The sequence below is a fragment of the Elgaria multicarinata genome, chromosome 5, assembly GCF_023053635.1.
Source record: "Elgaria multicarinata webbii isolate HBS135686 ecotype San Diego chromosome 5, rElgMul1.1.pri, whole genome shotgun sequence".
Lineage (NCBI taxonomy): Eukaryota > Metazoa > Chordata > Lepidosauria > Squamata > Anguidae > Elgaria > Elgaria multicarinata.
In genome coordinates, this window is record NC_086175.1 from 107,070,965 (window position 1) to 107,084,479 (window position 13,515).

The window sequence follows — 13,515 nt, forward strand, 5'->3', positions numbered from 1 at the left end:
CTGTTCTGAACAGGAGAGTTTCTGTTTGTATTTATTATCTTTCACTACCTAGTAAGAAAGGTGACACTGCATCAATTAACATAATGATCTCTCCTTCTCCTCCCTATAAATCAAGGAATCCCAGTGAATTGAGTATAGAAAGCATAATTTATGTAACGGTCCAGTCAGGAAGTCTTACGTCTACAAAATGAAGACAAAAACCAGGGGCTGGCAGAGTATGAAACTTAGCCTGACTGATAAGTAGCAGAGTGCCATGTTTACCTTCGGAAAAAAAAAACCACACAGAGCTGTAAACATGATGAAATATGTCCAATGACAAGAGGGGCAGGGAAGAGGTGAAGACCTTAGGAGCAGAACGAAGTGGTGAGAAAGCAACTGGGTATGCTTGTCAAGATGAGCGTTCTCAAACTCAGAAGGACATAAACTGCAGATACAGTTAGGGAAGTGATAAGACTTTTTTGCATTAGAGGAGCCCTCATTGGTTACTAATTATTATTTTATTAGTGAATAGACTTTGGCAGTTCTTTGACTGACCGAGGTTGCAATCCTGCACTCATTTACCTGAGACTAAACCTCGTTGATCTCAATTGGGCTTACTTTTGAGTAGACATGTATAGATCTATTTTGAAGTGGATAAGATTCATGCATAATTTTTCAGAGGTAAGGCTGCACCTAATTCTCTCATTGTCAAACTTGGAAAAGACAAGGGAGAACAGAGATAATTAGACTCGTAACACTACCACACAATGGGTTTTGGAGCAAGGAGATACCGTACATTAATTAATCTCCTCTGTATCATCTGTAAATGTGATATTGCATTCCCATCTTACTGTGTGAATAGACCAGAAGAGACTAATGCAATGAATCCCATTTACAAATCAATCATTTCATTGAGCTCAACAAGTGCAGATTTAGATTCTCTCCCTAACCATTATGACCATGCATGCAGAGCTGCCCAGAGACTTTAAGGAGCTTGGGACAGATGTGGTGTTAGAAGCCCTACCACTGTACTCTAGAATGACCCATCCTCTTGTGAGTAATGTGGCCAGGGCCAACGGTATCTTTCAGGAGCTTTGGTGGTGGGAGAGGGCTGCTGGGGCCGTATCCAACAGGGTGCTTACGCCCCTGCCGATTCTTTTCTGCCCCACCAATTCCATTGCGTGAGTACTGGGTCCCACTAATTGTGTTGCGCAAGTGGGACCCACCGCTTACACAAGAGAGATTTAGTGCTTCCTAGAGAAAGCCCCAAAAACAAGTAGAAATGCCAATTTCTTCTGACATAATGTTTTAGTAGTGCTTCCTGAGCCCACAGAAGACAGAGGCTTACATGCTGTGATTAAAGCTTTATTGAGAATGAGACAAGATCTGCTGGGTCCTCCCTCATTACCTCTGTACTGGAGTTCAGCTTCCAGTCTCTTAGTCCCCTGATAAGATAGAACTGCTATCTAATCTAACAGGCAGGTTAGTGGAACTCCCATATGCGAGCTCCAACAACCTTGCACGGGTGGAAGTGCCTGTTTGGATTCTGCACTTGCTTTGTGGGAGCCTCAAGTAAATTGCCCCAGTTCTCCCCTGCTCTGGGCAGCTCTGTCTCCATGATGGAAATGGAAGGTCAAGATACTACATAGAATCATAGAATAGAAGAGTTGGAAGGGACCTATAAAGCCATCGAGTCCAACCCCCTGCTCAATGCAGGAATCCACCCTAAAGCATTCCTGGCAGATGGTTGTCCAACTGCATCTTGAGTGCCTCTAGTGTGGGAGAGCTCACTACCTCCCTAGGCCATTGGTTCCATTGTTATACTGCTCTAACAGTCAGGAAGCTTTTTCTGATGTCCAGCCAGAATCTGGCTTCCCGTAACTTGAGCCCATCATTCCATGTCCTGCACTCTGGGATGATTGAGAAGAGATCCTGGCCCTCCTCTGTGTAACGACATTTCAAGTACATTATCTCAGCCAAAGGCAAACAAATTGTACAAAGGAGGATCGATTGATGATTTAGGAGGGTCAATTTTGATTAATTCAGTCTGAGGTTGTGGGCAAAGTGCTTGGACGGGGGCAGCTACTCTGTTGTGGTGCCCTGATTGTGGCATACCTTCCTCCATGGAGTAAGAAATCTCGCATTACAGAACAGGCTATTAATCACACTGATTTATTTTCAAGCTGAAATGTATCTCGTTTTCATTGTTTGCCTGGCCCAAGCGTACACATGTCTTACCGACCATGCTTTTATTGAATATGATACAAAACAAATACCAACGTGTTTACACTGGCTTCTTTTTCATTCAGATCCTACTTAAAGCTCAGAGGACATTTAGTGGAGTTTCATTCCACCTGAAAATTTACCTAAGGTGATGCTTGGTTTTTTTTTTTCATATGCTATGATGATACACTAACAGTACAAAAGTCCTTGAATAAAAAGGTTGAAGCCTTTCATACGTCAGGCCATTCAGTATGAGGAAGTTACAATATCATGCATGAATTAGTGAAAAGCACCAATCAAATTGACCTTTCTTATGAATGCACATAGAACATTTTGAATTGTATGCCTAATTGTAATCATGTGATTTCATGCATTCCAGTTCAAAGTACTAGAAAAAGGGGGAAATGCTGCAATTTAATCATAACACCACCCAGGTGACATCTGTACTAGGCAGAATACTACTATTATTTTGCTGTCTAGTTGCTGTAGCTAAGAATGACGAAGTAGCAAAATTACATTTTCCCATTATTATTTCCAGACACACACTGGCAATGGTTTGTTGACTCTAATAAAGCTTCAGACAAAGCTGTCAGCAGAGGAAATGGCAGGAGGAGAGCAAAGAACAACCACCACCACAATAAATAAATCTGAAGCCTGGGTGATAGGTTGTGCATTTTCCGATAAAATTTAATGCGAGTTTTTCAGAATCCTTCAGAGAGCTGCAGCTAAATTCCAGAGGGATAAGTGTATTCTATCAAGTCATGGTACTCAAGATTTTGACAAACATAAACATATTATGAAGGATTAAAGAGATAGAAGACTTACCTGCTATAGTATTCAGAAACATCAAGTATTCAAAGTTTGAAATCTCCCTTCGCTGCCACCGCTGAGTCATGTTGGAAGATTTATAAAGTTGACGGGGAGTGGCCAGAGAAATTCGCCTAGGATTTTAATGTCAAGAATTTATCCTAAGATTTTCTTCTCTATTGAGACTTATTAACATTTTCACACTTAAATTATCTGCTGTTTGTTCACACTAGTGCTGAAAACTACTAGCATTCAAAATAGAAAAACACTATTATTAGAAAATGGTTATTAGAAATGTAATTATAAAATTAAATTTATTATGTGAACATATAAAATACATGATTATAGGAACACCCAAACTGCAATACAATACAAAGTAGAATTACCTTTTTAAAAAAATATACTTTACATGTACACAGCTGTGCAGAATTGTGATCTGGGCATGCAGTCCAGTAAAATTAAAGCTCATTCAATGGGATTTACTGCCCAAGGTAAAGGGTTTCACTCTCATGATTAGCCTGACTCCGGTTCTCATGTGAATTTAACTTCATAAAAGTGGTCTACTCATATGAACTAGGGTCAGCTCAAGACAGCTCACTGCCAGCAGCAGAATATTCCAGTTTCATTCCACCTCCATTCCTAGTGAAGTTTCCCATCATATTTTCACAAAAAGTCACAGAAATTCTGAATTAAAAATCAACACAATGGACTGGGGATTCTTTCCAGCAACAGCAATTGTGAATATGCAATGGGGCATGTCCAAGATACATAGCACTTTGTAATTATGGCATTTTGTAATTAGCCAGAGAAGGCGTTTATCAGGGCTAAAATTGCTCCAGAATTCAGACCTCAAATCTGTGTTTCTGTCTCTTTCCCTCTTTCTTTGTCCGTCTGAAATGATTCTTCCATTTACCTCAACGATCGATCCAGTAGCTTCACTAGAGCTGACTTGCTTGCTCTCACCACCCTTCCTCCCCCCACCCCACTTTACATTTACTTGTTCCGTTGTGCTTGATCTCCCCCTCACTCTTGATCCACTGCCTACCTGGCTAGAGACCCTGATGACAGCATGCTGGTAAGGGTTCTTTCGACCAGTGGCGTATGCGTAAGGTGGCATAAGGAAGTGATCACATGAGAAACTGCTATCAGGATAGCTTGGGAAGTGATAAGCGATAGGAAAGTGATAGGAAAACTGATAAGGTTTCTTTAGAGTGGTCCCCACTTTTGAAGAGAGGCCTTACCAACCTCTTTATAATTCTGCCACCACAGACTCTTTCTAGCCAGCCAGGCAGCAAAGTGTGGGTGGCAGAAGTTGGGAAGAGAAGGCATCACTCTTAGTGTTGGCCCTGCTCTGGCATGAACAGAGTGCCATAAAGGTGGGAAGTGTGGGGAGGCTCTAAAACATGGAACTGCCTTAGGTCATCTACTTCTTATCTTCCATATGTTGGGAAGTGAAGTAATTTCTCTTAAGGAAATATTTGACTTTATTGTTGTTAAATTTTACTTATTAATTACTACGTTTTGGGGGGTGGGTTCTGCTCCATTTCACTTGTTATTGTGTTTTAATGATTAGTCATATTTTAAATGTTTTTATATTATAAGCTGCTTTCAGCAATTCCTTTTTGGGAAGGAAATCTAAGTGACTCCTTTTTGGGAAGGCAAAAGTTGGGTAAAAACGCCTTAAATGAAATAATATAATAAACAAATTAAACTACAAGTCTTTGCTCACAGAAGCTCCTTCAACATTACAACTGATCATGAGACTAGGGGGGGATCCGCACGTCACTCCCAGAGCGCTTCTATGCGATCCCAGTGCACCCCAAAAACGATAGTCTGACTTCCCTGTAAAAGAAACAAGGAAGAGCCGTCCATGCTGCCGGCGGCGGCGAGGAGAGCTCTCCCCCAGCGAGGAGAGCTCGGCAAAAGAAGGAGGGGTGGAGAGCTTCTTCCGCTCTTCACCCCTCCTTCTTTTGCCGAGCTCTCCTCGCCGGGGGAGAGCTCTCCTCGCCGGCGGTAGCAGTGGCGGCGGCGGCGGCATGGACGGCTCTTCCTTTTTTCTTTTACAGGGAAGTCAGACTATCGTTTTTGGGGTGCACTGGGATCGCATAGAAGCGCTCTGGGAGCGACGTGCAGATCCCCCCTCGACTGTATCTATGAGAAGCACTAACTTTTGCTGGATTACAGAGAGTTCTAGCAAAACAGTCTAAAGTATGCTATGTTACAAAAACATGTAAAGGCAGATATTCAACAAGAAAATTGAGTCTCAATCTCCTCAGCCCAAATGGCCTACTCTTGTATTGCTCTTTTTTATTATATTTTATTCACAAGATAGATTTATTTATTTATTTATTTATTGGGAAGAAGTGAAGCAAATAATAGGCATGATAAAGTAGGGAATCTTTTCTGCACATGCTCGAATTATTGCAGTTTCAAGCTTTAAAAATTTGAATCCTCTGTTCTCAGTTTACTTGCAAAATCATTGCTTGGTTAATGTGAACTCATAAGTGGACAACATTCCAAAATATCTTACAATAGCATGACCAAAAACATGTGGAATTCTTGGAAGTACTGCATAAATCACAATTTCAGAAAAATAATTCCACTGACCTAATTTGCAATCATAAAAAAATCAATTATGCTTCTTTATAAGTGAAAAAAGAAGTAAATCTACCACAGTAGAACAACCTCTGGTTCCCTGTCAGCTGGAAATAATCTTATGGCTACCCTAAGTACGCTACAGAGGCCATGAGATTAATTTTACTGATGGAAATATTGCACTACTTCCTCAAGCCAAGTACAAGCTGGATTTCAGTCAAAAATGCCTTGCAGAAAACAAAAATGGCATTTCTGGTTTTAGTAGAGGAATTTTCCTCCCACCCAATACAAATAAAGTAGATTGTTCCACTTTGCATGGCACTGGCAAATCTCAATAAATTTTCTGTTCAGATTTGGAAGACAGCTTTCAAATAAAAAGCTGACTACCCTGGGAGTTCAAAGGACAGTGGTGAAGACGCTATATTGTTTCATGTGGAAAGACTACAATTAAGTACTAAAACTATTGTGCATGTTTAAACTAGTGCCCATCCAAAAAGCATCAAGGTGGCCAACTTAAAGGGTATCCTATATACTCATAGCAAACACATGCTCTGACTGTGGATCCTCATTTAGCCAAAATAGCATCATCGGCATCCAGGAAGCAGGTATCAGTAAGCTTGCCCAAATCCCAAGGTTTCCAGAAATACACCCTCCCTCCCCACACACACAATAAAAACCCATTATAAACCTCCCTAAGTACAGGGGGAGGGAGAACCCCACAAAACGGGCCAATGAGGGCTACGCATGCTCAGAGGAATGCTGGTTAACTATGAGGGTATAGGAAAAGGGGGAGAGAGATGGGACATTCTAGAAAAGGCCATAGCTTGTATTGACCTCACTAGCTCATTTTGTTGTAGTTGTTTCTAAAACATTATCCATCTTTATGTAGATTGAGAGAATAGGGTTGTAAATCGACAACTATGGGCAGTTTCAGGAATATAAAATGTTTAATCTGTACGTCTGGTTTGCACACTTGCATGCAGATTTTCCATTTGAACCAGTGAAAACAAACAAACAAACATCTGTCTTTGTATGAAAGAAAAACTGATAACTCCATATATACTTTATTACAAATATCGGAATACTGTACAGCACACATTGGTTAACCCAATGCCTTTGTGGCAGTTCCACAAGACTGTTCTGAGAGCGACACGGGAAGGAGACAATAGTCCATCTCTTGATGGAGACTAATTGGAGACTAATGGACACCTGATGCTCATGCTTACTGGTCTTAACTACATATTTGGCTATGGGGCGGTATATAAATGTAAATCATCATCATCATCATCATCATCATCATCATCATCTGCCTTCCTATAGGAAGGGAAGTATATAAACCTTGTTATACTTTCCCAGGCATAACCACATTTTCTTTTGAGTATAGCACAAACTACATGATAAAGAACACCTCCTCCATATACTTCCAAGATTTTTCTGTAAGTGCCCTCATGATACAATCCACATTCAAAGTTTGCACATCAAAAGAACAGAGGGAAGCATTATTCGTGAGCTGGTATAGCCTTGCAGCTAAGAGACTGAGCCATGAATCAGGAAGTCCCTAGTTCAGATCTCACCTCTGATATAAATATACTAGGTGGCCTTAGGCAAGTCACTCACTCTCAGCCCCCCCCCCCCATATGCAATATGGAAGCAATAATACTGGCTTACATTTTAAGACTGTTTAAAGATTGCAACTAGATAATGCATATGAAGTACTTTGAACATTTGAAAGCACTATCAGGTAGTTACTACTATTATCATCAATATTGTCACCACCACTACATATTTTATTTAAATGATTTTAGAGGCTGAGGCTGTTCGGACATCACAGTGGCTTTCAGCAGCAATTCTTGGGTTAATTTACTCAAGAACAATCCATGGGTAAATCTGGAGTTGTTTAATCCATGAACAACCCCAAGTGCCCAGGTTCAGATGTCACAGAAACAATCCTTGAATCTGGCATTCAAGGGTTGTCAATGGAAACAGGAAATGGCTCATGCACAGGGTGCATCCCCAGAATTCTTGGGTTAATTAATTAATCTATGAATTGCCACTGAAAGCCACTGTGACATCTGAACAGAACCATTACTCATTGTGAGCCTATGAAGTAGGGTGGGATATAAAATAACAAGATAACTAAAATATTACCACAATATTTTTATTTTATCAGGTTTGGCGTGCAAACTATCATTATCCATTACATCTTAGATGTGGCATGCTAAAAATCTAAATTAATTAAATTAAGCCATTCTAATGTACAAAAGAACACCATCCAAAATTGCATGCATGTTGAGAAATAAAAAAAGTTCTACAACTCCCAACTTTCCCCCAGCCAGCCATGCTGGCTGGAGCATGCTAGGAATTGTAGGGCTTTTTCCTGTATAAACATGCATAAGTTTGCACCTTTAATTACAAAGGTATGTAGACTTCATAGCTATAGAATAGAGAAAATATATATTGCCCCAATAGAAAATAATAAATGTTGCTCGACTCACAACATAAAAGTATTAGGGCAAACCACTTATTTTTAGACATAATTTGAATCCTTTAAGCAAGTTTTTTTTTTTTTTGGTATATTCAACTTCTGATTTGATGGAACAAATTGCAAAGCAAATTTCTTCAGAAAGCTTCCTACTGGTGAGATAGCTGAAGAGATTCACAGAGTGTGAATTGCTTTGGCAGAGTCAAATAAATTATCCACAGTAAATTGGTTCCATGTCCGTAGGTTTCAGATAATATAGGAAGGGCACACTACTATGGTGTTTTGCTATATCTGCCCAGCTTTGAGCGAGTCATATCTTTTGGATGCACTACCACAAATGTGCATATGAAGATCTTACTTTTGTTTATTAGAGAATGGTGACATCTTAGCAGTCTAAGGAAACAATTCCCCCAAGCACTTATGTGCCACTATAACTAGCATTGGCTGGTAAACTGTGTCCTATGAAGCTAGGGAGTTAATAAAACTTCCCAACTAACAAAGCTCTCTGTCATGGTGAACTTGTTTATTATCTATGTTTATGAGCTTTTTTCATATTCACAATTAAAATATAAAGAAGATTTGTGTACTCCTCCTACATACAGTCCCTGTGTGAACTCTGTACCTCCTACATGGAAATTCTCTAACTTCTAGCAGTAAAGTAGGTGATTTGTTTTCCTAAACAAAACAGTACAAGATCCAAAATGTGCAAGGTATTAGCAAGCAAATGAAACATTTTTTTCTCCTGTCAGTGGAACATGCTACCATACATGGCAGGAATTCATGGTTTGGAGTTTTCTAATTAAACTTTGAAAAGGAGAGTGCATATTATAAGAAATTCAGGCTGTAATCCTGTACACTGCAGTTGCACAGTCTGTACCCCACCCTGACACCTGTTGTGTGGCTCTCAAGCTCCTCTAGGTCATTGGGAGGGGAAGGAGGTAAAGCATCCTCCAGCCCCCAGTGACCCCAAAGCAGCTGGTATCACTGCTTTCATGCCACTAACTGTGGCATGGAATCAGTAATGCCTGTCGGGGTTTTGGGAGGGGAGGAGGGTCTAGCCTCCCTCTCTTCAGTGACCCTGAAGCTGCCTCCACATGACCTCAGTAATCTTGTACAGGATCACTGGAATAGGGCAAGATTAAAGCCTCCCACCGTGTGTGTGTATATTTATAAATGTGTAGTGTCTGTGTGGCCACACACATGTATGCACACACAACTGCGGACCCCACTCACCACTACCACCGCCCGCAACGCTGGATATGGATCTTGGTGCTGAAAAGGTTGTGCACTCCTCTTGTACATACTTATCTGGGAATAAGCCCCATTGGAATCTATGGAATTTACTTCTGTATAGGATTGCACTGTTAAAAATCTACTGAGGCCTTAGCTAGACCTAAGGTTTATCCTGGGATCATCCTGGGGTCATCCCTGTTCATGTAAACGACACACAGGATATCCCGGGAGAAGGCAGGGATGACCCCGGGATAAACTTTAGGTCTAGCTAAGGCCTCAATTAATTTCAAGCTGATGACAATTCCAAAACACCTGGCAATAGTCCTATTTACCACTCACAATTAAATGACATATTTCTGAATTGGAAGCCATCTGAGAGTGACATCACATGACATTCAGAAACTCCATTTAAATAGTTTTACTTTAGAATAATCCAGTGATTCTGCATCCATGATAACTGACACATGATAGCTGTTCAATGCAGTTAGGCCTTCATGCATTATCATCCCGTGATAACCTTGCATGAAGCTATAGAAGAAACAAAACAGAAAATAAAGTATATTACGATACCTTGCTTGTGGCAAGCCATAGCTGGTTCCCACTCCAACACGAGGTAAGCTGTACACAACTTTTTTTACTGTTGCTTGGTCAGGAAAATTGAACATTACGGAGGCTGTAGAACAAATAGAATTGAGAAGTTACAGAACAGGGTATTTTTGTGTGTGACACCTTAGAATATTCCTTCAAAAATAATACTAACAATGTATTTTAAGAGGTAATATGGTGACAAGATTATCCGCCTGAAGAACCAAGACTTTTCAAAGGGTGCTTCTAAGATTTTATACAGAGAGGGGTATATAGTAGTCTTGCCAAAAAAAAATAATAATCCACCCTCAAAGTCCTAATACAAAATGCTGTAAGGATCTGATACAAGGAGGGTTGGGAAATGTCACGCTGAAGAGAATGGGAAAGCCTTGCTGATGTGGAGTTCATATATGCACTTTAATCCCATGCACACATGTAAATACTGGATACCTTGCAGGAGAAACCATGTTCTGGAAGAATGGTACAAAATTAGCCATTCAGTCCTGCAGCATACTGAATGGAACTCTTAAAAGCTGCTTTAAAATTTCCCAAAATTGGTATTAAAAAGAGGAATGTTCTGTATGTTGATTAGTAATGCTATTTTTATGTTAAATATATATTCTCTGGATCAATTTAAAGGTAGCATTTACTTGTTTTAGAGAACTGCTTATTTAGGCATAACCATGATTTGTTGAAGTATTACTTCCTTGTTGTACACAGCATTGGTTCAATAATGCAGTAGATAAATTTCTCTTTTTTTGATGTGTGATTGATGGATGCTCTATATTCACTAGAATATGGCAGAGCTACATTCATCTGGGGGCAGGGGGCAGAAATGGAATCAGTTATTCTACTTTGCTTGGTGGAAACATTTGGTCTACTTCATGATAGCAGCAACAGTTTCCTTATAAATTGAGAGGTCCATTAGGTACCTCAAATCATCCCAAGATAGAATTAGGATAGCCTTACAATACAAACCTACCCACTTTTAAACAGAAGTAAGTCCCACGGTGTTCAGTGAGGCTGACTTTCAAATAAGTGTGCATAAAACTGCACCTCTCGAAGATGCAATATATTTCTTATCCAAATGATTTTAAAGCATTATGCTACAATTTTAAAAATGCATCATATCAAATCCTGGGCCAACATTTACTAAAAACAAACAAACATAGTAAACATACTTCTGTTTGCCATAAACACCTCCAAGGCTGTATTCTGAAGAAGATAACGTCTGGAGAAAACAGCTCGAATTTCACTGAACATCCATTTTCCATGAAGGCCTTCGGTATAAGCAAGAACCTACAAAAGAAAAAGAACACTTATTGAAAGCTGGTTTTGGGGCTGCTAACAAAAGCCAATTTAACTTAGGATGTATTTTCTTATATTCTGAAGAATTTGCATGCTGTGGAATATTACCACCCCACCTCATGTACTGAGCAATGTGTAGTTGATCACAGCTGTACAGCTGTGTAGCTAAGCTACACAGTGAAAAATAGACATGTATACTCAAATCATGGATTTACTGCACACAAATCCCATCAATATCCTTTCAAGGAAAAAAACGGAATAGAAGAAGGACAAGGAGAAGAGGTGGAGCAATGTGGCTGCAGCTTTAAAACCACTCCCATTGGTAGAAGTTATAATACCACTAGATTGCAACACATATCACTTTGAAGCACACAAAGATTGCAAGAACTCAAAACATAGTATGAAAACAAAAAAAGAATAGTGAGGAAGAAATAGCGTCAGAACAATGAGTGCCTCATGTGAGCCAGACATTACAATGCCAGGATTTGACCTTAATGCAGATTGGCCCTACATTTTGATGCCGCCCAATAGCTGAAGCTCTTTCACAGATTTGAACGGACAAACAAGTGGGAAAATGTAAAATGTAAAAATGTACCAAGTAGAGTATATTTTGACTGTGACAACTGCAATGGCAGGAAATTGTTATTGTAGCAACATATTGGCTTTTAAGAAACTAGAATATCTAGGTATTTAAAAGCGAAATGTATTGTTATTATCAAAAACCCCTAAAATATTATTAAATCCCAATTCTGAGGTTTTTTAGTTTCTACTTTTTAGGAATTAATGATATGAGTTAATATCTAAGGCTGCAATCCTAAGTATATTTCCTAGAGTAAGGATCATTAAATTCTATGGAACTTAATCATGAGTATGCTACACCTTTGGCTTAAATGCAAGCCTTCTTTTGGCATTAGGAAACTCTGGAATCCAATAGGGAGCATGTCTGTGCCCCTTATAAATGGAGGGTGACTTTATTGAGGAGAGAGCGTCCTGTATCCATGGAGGCTCTACACATGATTTTGAATGCTGGAATTAGCATTCAAAATTGTGTGAAGATATTCTGCAGATACAGGAGGCTCTCCCCTTCAGAAAGTCAACCTGCTTGTGGGTCCCTGGTCAACAGCTGGTAGGCCACTGTGTGAACAGAATGCTGGACTAGATGGACCTTTGGTCTAATCCACCATGGTTCTTAAAGTCAACATCCACAAGTAGAGGGTAATAGAAATAGCAATTTGTAGGGAGGGGAGGCTAACATCCCCACGCAAACCTCACAAATTTTGTCTGTACAATTTCCTAATGCTTTAAAGGGGATGCAAAGTTGTCCACATCAAATTAATACTTAAAAAAAACATAGTCATGTTGTTATTTATAGTCTGAAGTATGATTCAGAAAGGAAACTACGATGAATTAGATTCCAGGATTTCATATGGCGGGTATTCTCTGTTGACCCCTAGAAGGTGGCTGTATAGAAAAACATGGGGAATTATTGTAACTTTCCATTTTTGTAGAGAAGTGAATTGAGTTTAAGGTGAACAGGAAACAGTTGCAGTCATCAGCGAATAACTTCATTTTTCTAGTTCAATGGCACTTGATGCTGATCCATTTTTAGAGTAATGTTTTAAAGCATTTGAAGATGGACCAGCTCCCCCTCTCTTCTTTTTCATTACTCAGATGGAAAACAGCACAACCCCTACTTCAATTGTCCTGAATGCTTTCAAGCCAGTTGTCAGAAAGCAAGGAGCAATCTGTCCTTCAGTTGGTTGTTTTGAAAATATAAATATACAACTTTTGTGCTGACATCTGCCCTGATGAATCTCTATCTCCTGATCAACTCTATGCTCTCTCCCCTGAACCAGAAGGCCCAACCCAGAAGTAAGAACTACCATTTTTATTTGGCAAATCTTATTTTTATGTACATGTATATTGCCTAGCACCACTAGGCAGCTAATAGAGTCTACTGTTGCAGTTAGCTTGACCAAATATCCTCAGATTTATATTGTGGATATTCCAGAATAAGGGAAAAACATGGAAGCTAGTCATTCATCCCTACACTCAACCTACAGCATTAATAACCCTAATTGGCTAACAACCGTGAAAGTGATGCAGAGCTTGGATATGTAAGTATAAGGCCCAAAGGGACTTCAAGGACCACTTCTATTTGAGATTGAACATGTGCATGACCCCATCACATAGTGGTTCCTTATATAGTTTAGCTATCTGCACATTATGTAAACATATATTGTACTAAAACTTCCAGGTAATAAAGGATTTACTAGATATATTCCAGTGATTGGAAGATTCCA

At 39.6% G+C, this 13,515-nt stretch overlaps 1 protein-coding gene across 1 annotated transcript in view; it reads right to left on the bottom strand.

Annotated features, from left to right (window-relative positions):
• NBEA (neurobeachin) overlaps window positions 1–13,515 on the bottom strand; it is a 459,425-nt gene that overhangs the window by 97,464 nt on the left and 348,446 nt on the right. The window contains exons 41-43 of the mRNA XM_063126967.1: window positions 11,086–11,203; window positions 9,890–9,992; window positions 3,028–3,143 (exon numbers count right to left, since the gene is read on the bottom strand). Coding sequence (XP_062983037.1) covers window positions 3,028–3,143; window positions 9,890–9,992; window positions 11,086–11,203 — 337 coding nt within the window. The remainder of the gene's footprint in view (window positions 1–3,027; window positions 3,144–9,889; window positions 9,993–11,085; window positions 11,204–13,515) is intronic.